Below are 13,735 nucleotides of genomic sequence, written 5' to 3' on the forward strand. Positions count from 1 at the left end.
AAACACAACACATGGCCTACCGTCCCGCGTTCCCACAGGTGTCCTGATGAAAACGGTACCTCACATGTGTGGGTGCACCTACCTGGCCGCCAAGGGGAAAGCCTAAAACACAAGTAACCCCAAGTCTGTTTTCACACCGGAAATGTCACACACTCACATCATACAGATATGGGCCTCGGGTGTCCAAGCCACCAAGGAAAACAGGGAACCCCATGCATTTCCGAAAAGAGGACACCCGTGGGAATCCGCAGAGGTATGATATGCCCAAATCGCCCCAGAATTTATTTCCCAGACACCCCCGCAAAGTCCGAAATGTGGGAAAAAATACGCATTTTCCTCACATTTCGCTCGACTCACCCATTGAAACACGCCCCCAACAACACATGGCCTACTGTCCCGCGTTCCCACAGGTGTCCCGATGAAAACGGTACCTCACATGAGTGGGTGCACCTACCTGGCCGCCAAGGGGAAAGCCTAAAACACAAGTAACCCCAAGTCTGTTTTCAGAGGGAAATCTCAGACATTCTGCCGACCGGCACAATGTACAGATATGGGCCTCGGGTGTCCAAGCCACCGAGGAAAACAGGGAACCCCATGCATTTCCGGAAAGAGGACACCCGTGGGAATCCGCAGAGGTATGATATGCCCAAATCGCCCCAGAATTTATTACCCAGACACCCCCGCAAAGTCCGAAATGTGGGAAAAAATGCGCATTTTCCTCACATTTCGCTCGACTCACCCATCGAAACACGCCCCCAACAACACATGGCCTACCGTCCCGCGTTCCCACAGGTGTCCCGATGAAAACGGTACCTCACATGTGTGGGTGCACCTACCTGGCCGCCAAGGGGAAAGCCTAAAACACAAGTAACCCCAAGTCTGTTTTCACACCGGAAATGTCACACTCTCACATCATACAGATATGGGCCTCGGGTGTCCAAGCCACCAAGGAAAACAGGGAACCCCATGCATTTCCGAAAAGAGGACACCCGTGGGAATCCGCAGAGGTGTGATTTGCGCACATCGCCCCAGATTTTTTTTACCCAGACACCCCTGCAAAGTCCGAAATGTGGAGGAAAAAACGCTTTTTCCGCACATTTCGCTCGACGCACCCATCAAAACACGCCCCCAACAACACATGGCCTACCGTCCCGCATTCCCACAGGTGTCCCGATGAAAACGGTACCTCACATGCGTGGGTGCACCTACCTGGCCGGCAAGGGGCAAGCCGAAAACGCAAGCAACCCCCAGTCTGTTTGCAGAGGGGACGGGACCCCCAATAGATGGGGCAGTAGGGTTTGGGCACCCTGGGGGCAGATAGCCACACTAATGGGCCCATCTGCACCAAGCCAAGTTGGGTAAACAAAAAAAAAATATACAAAATCACAGGCTGCTTTTTAGGGGGGGCTGAGGGCCACCCTAAATTGGCAGCGCATGATGTACCGCAACGGGGGGTGGCCCTCAACCCCCCCCCACCCCAAATGGAGGGCCCCACCTCATGCAACCCTCCCTGGGGGCAGATAGGGGGGCCCACCTCATGCATCCCTCACTGGGGTCAGATGCCCCTTCCTAGGAACAGATATCTGCCCCCAGGGAGGGTTACAAGGGGTGCCCCCTTTCTACTTCGGTTGGGGGGGCACCCCCCCCATGGGGGGACACCCCCCCTTTCATTCATTAAAAAATCCATGGTGGCTAGTGGCCCCCACCCCTTCCCCCAACCCTGTTTCCCATCATTTCATTTTTATTTTTTATTTTACATTCCCTTGGGGCAGATGGTCAGCCATCTGCCCCAGGGTTCACATGCACATGCCCCCATGCTTTGGGGTCGGGAGGGGGGAGAGGGCTGCTTACTTGAAGCAGCCCCCTCCCCCCCCACCTCACAAAGAGATCCATGGTGGTCTAGTGGGTTGCTGGTCACGGATCGAGCGCTCTGCGCCGATCCGTGACCAGCAATGCCTCATATGTGGTGTCCTTGGAAAGGGGAGAAAGTCACCACTTTCTGCTCAATCCCTGGTGGCCTAGTGGGCCCCAGGACCCCAAACCCCCTCCCACCTCCCCCCATCTCTCGGATTATTAATTTTTTTTTTTTATATATTTCCCTGGGGGCAGATGGTCAGCCATCTGCCCCCAGGGTTCATTTTCATGTGTCCCCATGCTTTGGAGGGCGGGGGGGAGAGGGCTGCTTACCTGAAGCAGCCCCCCTCCCCCCCAACTCACAAACAGATCCATGGTGGTTCAGTGGGTTGCTGGTCACGGATCAGCGCTCTGCGCTGATCCGTGACCAGCAATGCGGCATATGAGTGGTGTCCCTGGAAAGGGGAGAAAGTCCCCTTTCCAGGGACACCACTTTTAGGTCCATCCCTGGTGGCCCAGTGGGCCCCAGGGCCCAAAACCACCTCCCACCTCCCTCCTTCCCTCGACATTTTTTTTTTTTTTTTTTTTCCCCCCACCCCTGGGGGCAGTGATCATCTGCCCCCAGGGGTCCCTGGCGCTGTGGCCCCATGCTTTGGGGCTACGGGGGAAGGGGGCCGCTTACCTAGTAAGCAGCCCCCCCCACGCGTCACAAAAGGATCTTTGTTTGATCTGTGACGTTGCTGCCCGCGGATCGAGGCGCCCTGCGCCCGATCCGCGGGCAGCAAAGCCACACAATGGGTATTGTTGGAAAGGGTAAGATCTCCCCTTTCCAACGATACCCGCCTCGATCTCCGGCTTGAAATACAGCCGGAGATCGAGGCGGAACAAGAGGGGCACTCACCTTCTCTCTCCAACGCAGCAGCCGAAAATGGCTGCTGCGTTGGAATTACTTTCCGTTTCACGCCGACGTGCGTCACGCACGTCGGCGTGAAACTGAAGGAAATCCAACCCCCGGGCAGTGAGGGGGGACCTCCCCCTCACATAGCCCGGGGGTTGGATTACAGTTTTGAGCGATCCCTGCTTTGCAGGGATCGCTCAAAACAAGGTGCCGAAAAGGACGAGCTATCTCGTCCTTGGCACTGCGTGTGCACTTCCAAGGACGAGATTCCTTGTCACTTAAAGGGTTAACATATCTTGAATTGGCGATATTAGTTCCCTCACATATTTATCAACAAATAGCCTTTTTCCCGACTCTGTGCTCACATCCTGCCCACTGAAGTCTGTGAATACCCCTTCAAATCTATTGAAATAATCCGTTACTGGCTCATCCTTGCCCTGTACACATGTAGTTAATTTGTCCCACTGAATCCTTTTTTCTGGAATTATTTCCCTCAATCTCCGCATTATCCGTTCTGGTAGATCTGCCATGCGGGTTCCCGGATTTTCCCCTACTTTTCTATTTTTATCCTCCAGTAGTAACTCCGTCCATGTGGCGCCATAAGCCCCCACGTCATCTACCGTTCTGTTTCCATATATCTGCTGGCAAAATGACTGGGAAAATCAAATCTATATCGCTCATAGTAAGCACTGCTGATCTCAGGGTTGACTCTACTTCCTTGTAGAAACCTGCTGGATTCTTTCTTATATCGGGAATCGTCTGTTTTATAGTATTCACCTCTTGCCTGGAAAAGGGGACATGCACATACTGGGCGGTGAAATGGGCTGGTGTTACCTGCGCTCCTACTGTACCCGTCGCAGGGATCTCTACTTTTGGTACAAACAAGGGCGGGACCTCCCTCATTGGAAATGCCCCACTCACGATCCCTCCCCCTTCTCTTAGGTTCAATAGTATTCCTAAGTCCAGTGATAGGCCCGTTTCTCCTGTACTTCGCTCGAATGCTCTCTTGTATACCGCTAGTATCTCAGGTGGGCTGGCCTTATTTTTTATATCCTTCTCTATCAAATGTTCAGCCATCGATTGCAGTGCCTTTCTTTTCATTGGCATGGAATAGTCGTCAAATATGTCATGTATGACCATTGTTGGGATACTAGGATTCGACACCCACTTTATCGCTTCTCGTATACACACTTTCAGCTTGTCGCCCCTCTGTACAGATGACATTGAATGTCTCCGCTGTATGTATGATTCTACCGTCCCTCTCCCCTCTCTTCTAATATCCCAACCCCTGTACCCGGTGCAGCAAACGTTTCGGCATATTCATTATCCAACTCATTTTTAAGATCAAAAAGTCTATCTACATGTTCCTTCACGTCTCCATCTTTTATTCTACAACATGCTAGTTGGTTCAACTCGAACAATCGTTGTGGTGGTAATTTGTCGAGCAACTTTTTCCAGTCTCCCACCAAAAATGTCCCCATGCATTCCAACACTACTTGTCTCTCGCCTCCTCTTCGGTATCCATACAATGAGGCCAATGCTGCCGTCTCATCATTTCCATCTATGTACATTTCTGCCTCTTGCCGTAATTCAATCTTTCTCTTTGCTGATCGCGCTTCGAGTTACCCGTCCAAATCCTGTTCCTTCAGCCCCGCTTCTCGCCTCCCCAGTCTCGACTTCGGGAGGGGCAGATGGTGCTGAATCGGTCTCTAGAACGGGAGGTGCGGATGGGACAAGTGACACAGGTGGCAACTGTGAAGGGCCTTGCTGGGTGTTGGGAAATTGTGTGTCCGCTGTCTGCGCTTGTGGGAGTGTTCGTGCTGTGGGCGGGGTTTGGGTTAACGCTTGCGTGAGGGGAAGTGCTTGGGCTGCGGGAGGGGGTATGAGAGCTACTGGTTGGGCCCGCGCAGTCACTGCTGGCGTGTTTGGTTTCGATTCTGGTTTTAAGCCTCGACCCGTGTTAGTTAACAAATGTTTCATTAATTCATCTGCTATGTGTAGTTCCCGCTGCGGGTATATTCTGTCTATGTTCATCTGGCCCCGTCTCCCTTCCTGTCTTAGACTCTCAGTCCACTCCTCCTCTTCCTTCTCTTCTGCTATCTCAAGCTTCGTTTTATGCCTACGCGCATGCTTCTCTCTACTCCTTAGTCGGAGCATCGCTTCCCTCCTCCAATCTTTGAAGGTCTCAAAAGCTGCAGGTCGCGCTTTCTTTCTAATCGGCACCCTCTCTAGGTTATCTATCCTCCCCATCTCAAAACTACCATTAATCGGCCACTGATGGTGTTAGGTAAGATTTCCACAGGGCTGGTAAATCTTCCTTGCCTGGTTCAACTCCAGAACTTTTTGCTTTTCTAGTGAGATATTTTCCATTAATACCTCAGTGAGTGGGAACCTTTTTCCACACTCACCTGTCTTTAACTCTTTTTATGGGTGTCATTTTTAAGACTCTCCATAGTGTCTTTTTAAAGTTATCATATCTAACAACTTATTGGCAATAAGTGCCTGTTGTTGCTGGGTTGCCCTAGGGGCTCCCCCTTTAACTTTCTTGTGCTAACCTTTAGTGAACTACAGTTCCCAAGGGTAGAAAGGATCTTTGGATCCCTTTTACATTTACTTCTGTGAAACCAGCACACCCCACCTTATGTGGAGTGCTGGGGAGATACAATGTATCCCCTTTCACATTTAAACTGTAACAATTCTGTTACAGTGACAAGCTTACCTTTAATGGCTGGTGGCAGTGATACCTTTTACTAATTTGGTGCACCTTTACCGCGTGCTGTAATCACAGCTGCAGTAAAGGCACCTAAGGGTGCTCATTTTTACCAAAATGGCCCCTGTCTTCTTTTTCTGCCATTTTAGTGTTTCTTGTCGTTTCTTGTTCCTTCCCCTGACATCCAGGGCGGGAAAATCCTTTGTTTGAGTTTTGTCTTCGGCGGGAGTCCCCTGGACACCCCGCCCAGGCTCCAGTCAGTCTGTAAGCACAGGAAGTGGGGGAGGGGTCCCAAACTTCCCCCTCCTTTGTCTTAGGTCTTCCTTCAACTGGGCCAAATCCCAGTGGGGGGTTGGCTGTCCTGATTGGACAGCCAAACGCCCCTTTCTTGTAAAATGCGGGGAGAGAATGCAGAGGTTGTGTTGCAGTTCCTGATAAATACTGGAAACCTGGAAGCTGAAGTCATGTCGACCACTGGAACTGAAAACCGAAGAGGATGACGAAGGAAAAGCGGCGGGAATGATTTCCAGCGGCCGGAGAGCCTGCTTTGTAACCGGAGCCTGCTGCAGCCCTTCCTTCCGATCGACCTGGGGTCTCCGAAAACGACGACCCGAACCCAGAGCCTGGTGAGACCCACTAGACTCAAGACGACCTGCATTTTGAGCCATCCCACGGGTTCCTGCGACCTTGCGTTCTTGCAATACCCCAATACCCTGGGACCTCCTGCCACTGTGCGGTGCACGGTCTTCCGAATTCCGAATCTCGCTGAAACTTCGTGGGCATCTTGGTCTATCTCCAGAGACACGAATCGAGTCCAAAAAGTCCCCTCACAAGAGTGCTGGACCTTTTAAACGGCGAGAATTCAACCGCGATTTTCTGTCTTCATCTGTGCTCCTTGAAAAGGCGCCAAACCCGCAGAACCGCATTCAGCCGCGAGAGAAATCTTGCCTAGAGCCTTCTTCATCGATCCCTGCTGCAAAGTCCCGTCTGAGGTCTTGTGTTCAGTCTCCAGGACAAGGAATCCAGTGACCGGGTATTTGGCTGCAGTCCCTGAAGTTCTCCTGCTGCAATCTCTTCTTCATTGCTGAGGTACTGTGTTGGCTTGGGTATATACTTACCTTAAGCCTGTTGGGATTTCTGTGTAGTCCTGGGGTGTTTTCTGTGATTGGGAGGTCCCTCGTCCAGTACACCCAGTCCCACTGCTAGAATCCTGCTGGGGTGTCTTCTGTGAAGCCCCTGGACCCTCTTCTAACCCTAGAAGTAAAGTACTCACTTGGTTGCCAGTTTTCCTAAGGAAACCCTGACTTTTGCTACTAAAGAACTTATTCTAACACTGCCTGTTGGTCACTAGTCCTAGTGACCCCCCTTCTGCCACTGAGAACACTCATGCTCAAAGGGAAAGACTTTGAAGGGATTGGGGCTTCTGCCTAGAAAATAAATCAAGTGTTTTACTTACTTGTAAAGAGTTGGTTGGTTGGTAACTGTAATTCTAAGAGTGAACAGTTACAAAAGTTCTTACTGATCTTGAATGTGTGATGCACTGTTCTTAAAAGTATGGTTAACATCTTTTCTTCCTTAGCCACTGTTTTGCCAGTCTAAAAGAAAATAGATGTAAAGGTATTTTACTCTCCTGTGATTAGGTTGTGCCTCTTTACAAAAGTAATGTGTTGGTATCACCAGGTTAGTCCTGCTAGGATAACTGTATGAGTGTCCCCCAACTGGGTCTTGCTTCCCCTGACTTGCTGCTAGCCTGTCTTTAATAAGTCTACAATAGGTTGTTGCCTACCTAGAATATCTATTCTGTAAAGTGTGACATTGGGTTTTACTTTCCCCTTCATTTTGGAGTTAAAGTAAGTGGGTTTTACTTATCTTGTGTTAGCTGTGTGCCATCCAAAACAAGTTACAAGAGTTATTGCTTACCTCAATCTGGGGTTCCCTGATTTTCAAAGCATCTGTAATTATACATTACATCCATAGGTTTTACTGACCTGGTATAACTGTGTGTTATAGTTATAGGTTTTTACTGCACCTAGAATAAGTGTTTCACTATTCACCAAAAGTATTGTGTCCAGTTGACTGTTTATGTGATTTGTTCCAAGAGTCACTGTACAACTGGTAGGGCCTACTGTCCTTGTATTACCACAAGTAATCAAAAAAGTAATCATTGGTCTTTTACTCCCAAAGAATAGGCTTGACCTATACTAAATGTGTATAACAAGGTTTTGACTTCCCTAGAACTGCTGTTAGGTGTTCCAAATAAGGTCTATACTTGGGTCTGTGTACTTTCAAGTATAGTGTTGTGTTTTATATTGTGATTTCATATAATGTTTCAGTATTTACTTAACCCCTAGATTTATCTGGGCCTACTTGTATTTAAATAAATCCTTTATTTTTATAATGCATAGTGTTTCAGTGTTTCTTTGGATCATTTGTATTACAATTTTCACTTGTACTGTATCTACTGCCCTCTCTCCCTCCTAAGATAAGCCTGGCTGCTCTGCCTACGCTACCATGTACTCAGGTGGTACAGTCTTGTACTAAGAGTGGAGTCTTGTACTGCCTCAGTTGAATGGTTTTACTAGGCCCTTAACTGGACTTCAGAAAAATTGTCCTAACAGATGGTCGGGTTGCTTTCTAGTTTGCCTATGCCAAATTTCACAAAATATTATCGCACACCCGCACCATATTTCGCATGCATATCATAAGCCGGTGTTCCCCCAGGCGGTGCACTTTGGCCATATTCCAAGGACTGTCTACTGCAGCTGAAAAGCCCCGCTAAAGTGGACAGTACTCCAGGCATGTTTCTTTAACCTTCCCCTTTGGTTAGCCAACTTTACCTGGACGTTTGAGTTTGCAAAATCAACACTCTACCAAAAATCAGGGTTCTCTTTGAATCGGGGAATGACTCACCTGATAAAACAAGTCACCTGTTCTAACGCATCCTCTCCCCACGTCGTGTCTGCGCTTCTCTGGCTTCTGCCTCGTCTCCGGACCCTCGCCTCCTTTGCCCTCTGGCCCTGTACGTTGATCAGGGATCAGATGTGCGGAAGGAATCTCTCCTCTCTTCTACAGGGCGGCCCGTACACTTCTTGATCCCGGTTCGACCGTCCTGTCCTCGCCATTCTTCTGCCTTTACTCCGTATACGATGGGGCAAGTGGGGGAGGGTCCCTATTCGGGCACCATCTTGAAAGGGGCCCCTCGTGCTATGGAAACAAGGCAATGACCATACACGAAAAGATGCGCCAGACACGAGGTTTCAAATTCCCAATGCAAGGGTTTATTGCAAGCAAAAGATGGTATCAATTGGCCAATTCTGATCTCGCGGCCCGCAAGGTGAGTTTCCTAGACCTCGAGGGACGCAAGAGAGCGAATTACGTACATCAGTTACATATATACAAAATGCATATCATACAATCAGCAAAGTCATGTTCAACACCCCTCTGTATTACGTTCCTTTGAACTCGGGATGACGATGGACATCCGACGAGTATGACGATCATAATGCTTTCGATGTCTATTCTAGTAACAATGTGCAATTTAGAAAGTGTGGAGGCATCTTTTAGAACACGGTGGTTCTGTTCTTGGAAGCAATCTATACACGGGGAAGAGCCACATTCCAAGCTTTGCTATCTATGAGGTACTATTCGTGTCCTGGGAGCCGACGCGTTCTAAAGGGTTTTGCGAAGGGGGGCCGTAAGAGAAGCATAATTCAAGCCTTTAACTGTATTATTCTAACATATTCTACCATTGTACGAAACTGGCTGGCAGCTGTGAAGTGATTAAGTGCCCTGCAGCTTCCTTCCAAGGCTACAGAGAGGGAGCGTGGGCATTCCTTTCTGGGCTACTCATGAGTTGTTCAGCAAACTCTTCAGTCCCGCGACCTTGTCCTTTCATATTCAGACAACAATGTTATTGCTATACGTTGATTTTATTCGTTGAAATCTGGTTCATATTTTCCCCCAGATCTAAATGTGACCCTCCATCCTCTGCTTTTAAATTACTTTTGGGTAGCAGGTCTTACCAGCTAGACTTCACAAGTGGATTTTTCAAAGCATGTAAATCTATAAATGGTATAAATGCTAAAGAAATGTAGCTACAGGTAGGCAAATCCCTCTTTCCCTTCTAACAGCAGACATATTCCCTATGCAATAAGCTTAGGTGCTATCCTCTCTGCATACTGAAGGTCTCCTGGATACCATTGTGAGTCACCGTTCATAAACCATCAAAATAATTCCTTTCGGGTTGAAAACAGACTAACCCTATGTATTCTATGGCATGCCGACTAGTGCATGTGAGGTTTGATAAAAGAAGAAATAACTTGGAAGAAGGAAGAAGTGGGTGAGGAGGAGTTGTAGCTGGAAGTGTGGAGCTAAGTGTCTTGAGTTTGTAAAGTCTGAAGCCTCATAAGACATGGAGAATGCCATCTGAGAGAATGTGAAGCCAGATGAGGGAGGGGAAACGCAGTATGCCACACTGGGAATGAGTGAAGATCTTGGTAATTCAAACTAGAATATCCAGTGAGCTAAGAGTTTGGATAACAGCATTGAAAGTCACTGAAGGCAGTGTGTGACCAAAGTCTCTAAAAAAACTGTAGCTAAGCTAGTTCATGGACTGAGGAGATTGCTGACATCCCGTACAGAAGTCTGCAAAGGAACGTGAAGACCCAAGGCTTAGTCTGAAACTCAAACATGTAGGGAAGCGATTGAGATCATGGGTCAACACAGCAAGACTAAATGTTGACTACTACCAGAACATTTAGATGCAACATGAAGGATGAAGTGAAGGCCAAGTGGACAGCAAATGTCTGAGGCTGAAGAACCCGAGGATGAACCGACTGTAGTGTAAAGTCTTATTATGTTGCACCACTGCATTTTGGCACCCCTGCTGCGTGTGGCTCTGCTAAAGCAAGGGAGCAGATGGTTTGTTAATGGGGTAGAGAGAAGACCAGTGTGACTCCTGTAGTGCTTATGTTTGCTGGCCAGAACTACTGAAATCTTGAGCGTCTGTAGTTTTACAGGACTGTGGGCTGGCTAGAAAGTACCAAGTCCTAAGTTCGTCATTGGTCAGTCGGTAAGTACTGTGAGGGCCTGATTGGTTACTCGTGTGTGGTGTGATATGGTTAGTGGTGTGAGCGGTTGTGCTTCTCGGTTAGCCTGTTGTGTGCAAGGCTTGATTGAGTAGTAGGATGAGAATGTGAGTTGTTTGGGCGAGAGGGCACTGGTGGGTTCTTGATATTTCATCCAGTGTTTGAATTTTTCCCAAAATCTCTTGCTGGTGAGTTGAGAGTTGGTTTGTAAGAATTTCTTGTGCAGAAAATATCTCTTCTCGTAGGTGTTAAAGTACATGTGTGATGAAGGTTTCTGTTGGTTTTACGTTTGTTGAGATGACTGGTGTGTAGTTGTTTCGTCGTAAGATTTGTGGAAAAAAGGTTCTTGACCTGGTTTAGAATGATGACTCTGCCAGGACAAGAGGGTGAACCAGTTGGAACCTGAATGGAGATCCCAAGGAGTTGAGGTTAACACACAGACTGGCTTTTACATAATGTAAACCAGTGTGAAATTTTGTATTCCGAGAACCATGGTTCAAAATCCATTATTTGAAGGCGATGTATGCTGTAGAGTGCTATGTTCTGGGAACTCTGGTATGAAATCCAAAAGTATTGCAAGGCGGAGTGAATTTTCTTATCTGATGCATATTGGGAAGCGAAGCAATTGATGCTTAAAATATGCGAAGAGTGTAATGGATTGTCGTTAGAAAGCAATAATCCTGACAATTGTGGAAGATAAATTAGGGGAATTAGTCTATTAACAGTCTAATTTCTGCCACTCTACACAATTCTGTCTTTTTTGGACGATTATCCTGCTGCTCCAAAACCATGTCTAATCGCACCTGCTTTTATGTGACGGGCAACCAAATTCGGAATGTTCAGTAAACAATCGGTAATGGACTTGCTACTTGAATTTAGTTTTACCTGGCAACAAAAATCATAATTTTCTGATTTTTCACTGCAACTGCTAAAGTTTAACACATACTCATTCTGTCGTCATCTTAGTCTGCATTTTATGGTTAGACATTAACAATGTTTTTTTTTTTTTTTTGCAGGGCTTGCTTCCACATCTTCAAGGCTTGTTGGCTTTGTTCAAGGTCTTCTGTCCTCACCTGGTGTCACTATCACTGCCTAGTAAGGCTAAGGTAAATATGTTGGCTGGTGTGTACATCTGTGATAAACCTGTAAAAGACCTATTATTCTCAACTGTATTTTCCATGTATTACACTAGTGGATGTTTGCTATACATCAGTGCACATTTGTCAGATTTATTTAATCTTGCAAACATTGGCCTTTCATTCTTCACCAGTAAAAGTATGGCAAGGTTGCAGATTCCTCCTAATTATATTTAAAGAGGACATTGGGTGGGGGAGGGTGGACACCCTGAAAAAGAATGCCAGCTAAACCCACCTCTGTAACTGAATCAGGCAACTTCTGGAAGCGTTGGGCTATAATCATTTGATATAATAATTGTGCATAGATATTAACTTCAGTTTATATGCACTGTTATACTCTTTTCAGTGAATAGGGCTTCATTTCGTAGAAATATATGGGCTTTCGACCGACGATTCGAGAGGCGACTCTCCGCATCTTCGGCGTAAATCCAGGGGGGGTCTCGGTCCTGAAGTGGTTCCTGCCATTCCTCTGCCTCTTCGAGGCACTCGCGGAAAGGCCTTCATCGTCCGAGGACTCCGCCCATCGGCGGGTTGCTTGTCCCAACAAGCACTCTACTGCTGCGGAATGGGATGCATTTCGTACGGAGATGATGGTGATTTTTCAGTCGCAGGGCTCCGTTCCATCCGCGCCTTTGAAAGAAACCAACACGGAACGTGCTAGGGCCACCGCTAGTACGCCTTCGGGCTCGGGTGGTCGGCGCGATCATCGGCGCCTTCGAGGTCCCGATCGGACAAGGTGGATCGCTCTAGATCGCTCTAGCCATGCCCGTTCCAGGTCCCGGTCCCCGATGCCCTCGAGACCGTCTGAGCCTGTGAAGTCTTCGAAGAAGACATCGGCACCATGTCCGTCGAGGGACTCTCTCGGGGCTCCGCCTCCGAGGAAGTCATCGACGCCATCAGCGCAGAGGCCATCGAAGGACACGCTCAGGGCACCACCCTCGAGGCCTGTGTCGAAGCCATCAGCGCCACACTCGATGACGACGCTGATTCTGTCGACGCCTTTCGAGGATGCTTTATCTGAGGTACCCCGTGCATCGGTGGTAACCCTGAGGAAGGCCCTGAAGAAGTCGGTGAGACCCATCTTTGAGCCTTTTACTGTGCCTGCCAGGGATTTATTCCAGCCTCTGGATTATATTTCTGAGGTGGCGGAAGGGTCTGAGGAAGGTTTGGTTCCGGATGAGGTCCCTGACGAAATATTGTCTGGTCATAGCCAGATTAAAGACCTGCGTCAGTCTTTGCACGACACCAGTGGTCTTGATCCCCAGAGGTTGAGTTTGGCAGGCCTGAGCCTGGTACGCATGCTGACTCTTTGTACAGGTGGCTGATGTCGAGGGTGACGGAGTACTTGGGGTGGTCTGTGCCACCAGTATATTTTCTGCAGTATGACCTGACAGATATCTTGGACCAAGGTCCACCAATGACCCGGTACTGCCATTCCATATGGCCTTGCAAAGAAGGGTGGCAGTGGCTTGAACTGCTCCGGAGAGTCTCCTGGCAGTAGGTAAGTCGTTGCCGAAAAAGTACCGCCCAGCCAGTGGCGGCCCCGGCTACTTGTCCATGCACCCTACTTCGGAATGAGTTTGGTGGTACAGCTAGCTACGGACCCTGCAAAACAGGCATCGTACCCTACCATCCCTCCTGACGGGGACGACAAATGTTTTGGCGGTTTGGCGAAGAAAGTCTTTTCTTCAGGGGGTATGGCTTTGAAAGCAGCCAACTCTGTGTATGCCTTAGCACGTTTCACTCACACTCTGTGGAATTGTGTTTCATTGGCGGCTGAAAATATTCCCGAAGGGGAGGAACGGGATGGCTTTTTTGCCCTTGTACAGGATGGCAAGGATGCCATGTGTGAATCCGTTCAGTCGGGTCTGGACGTGGCAGACTGTGTCAGCCGGTCCATGCCGGCGAACACCGTGATGCACAGATTTGCGTGGTTGCGGAAGTCGGGGTTTGCTCCGGATGTACAAGCCTGGCTTCTCAACATGCCCTTTGATGGTGACCATCTTTGTGGCAGCAAGGCTGACGAGAGCCTGGAGAGGTTGCAGACCTC

The 13,735-nt window shown here is 48.5% G+C and overlaps 1 protein-coding gene across 1 annotated transcript in view; it reads left to right on the plus strand.

The window, feature by feature from the left end:
- The window catches only part of CENPI (centromere protein I), a 1,093,019-nt gene that overhangs the window by 264,418 nt on the left and 814,866 nt on the right, over positions 1-13,735 (plus strand). Inside the window, exon 8 of the mRNA XM_069613020.1 lies at positions 11,566-11,655. Within this exon, the coding sequence (XP_069469121.1) occupies positions 11,566-11,655 (90 nt within the window). The remainder of the gene's footprint in view (positions 1-11,565; positions 11,656-13,735) is intronic.

This window comes from Ambystoma mexicanum, chromosome 5p (assembly GCF_040938575.1).
Source record: "Ambystoma mexicanum isolate Mex_15411 chromosome 5p, UKY_AmexF1_1, whole genome shotgun sequence".
Taxonomy (NCBI): Eukaryota; Metazoa; Chordata; class Amphibia; order Caudata; family Ambystomatidae; genus Ambystoma; species Ambystoma mexicanum.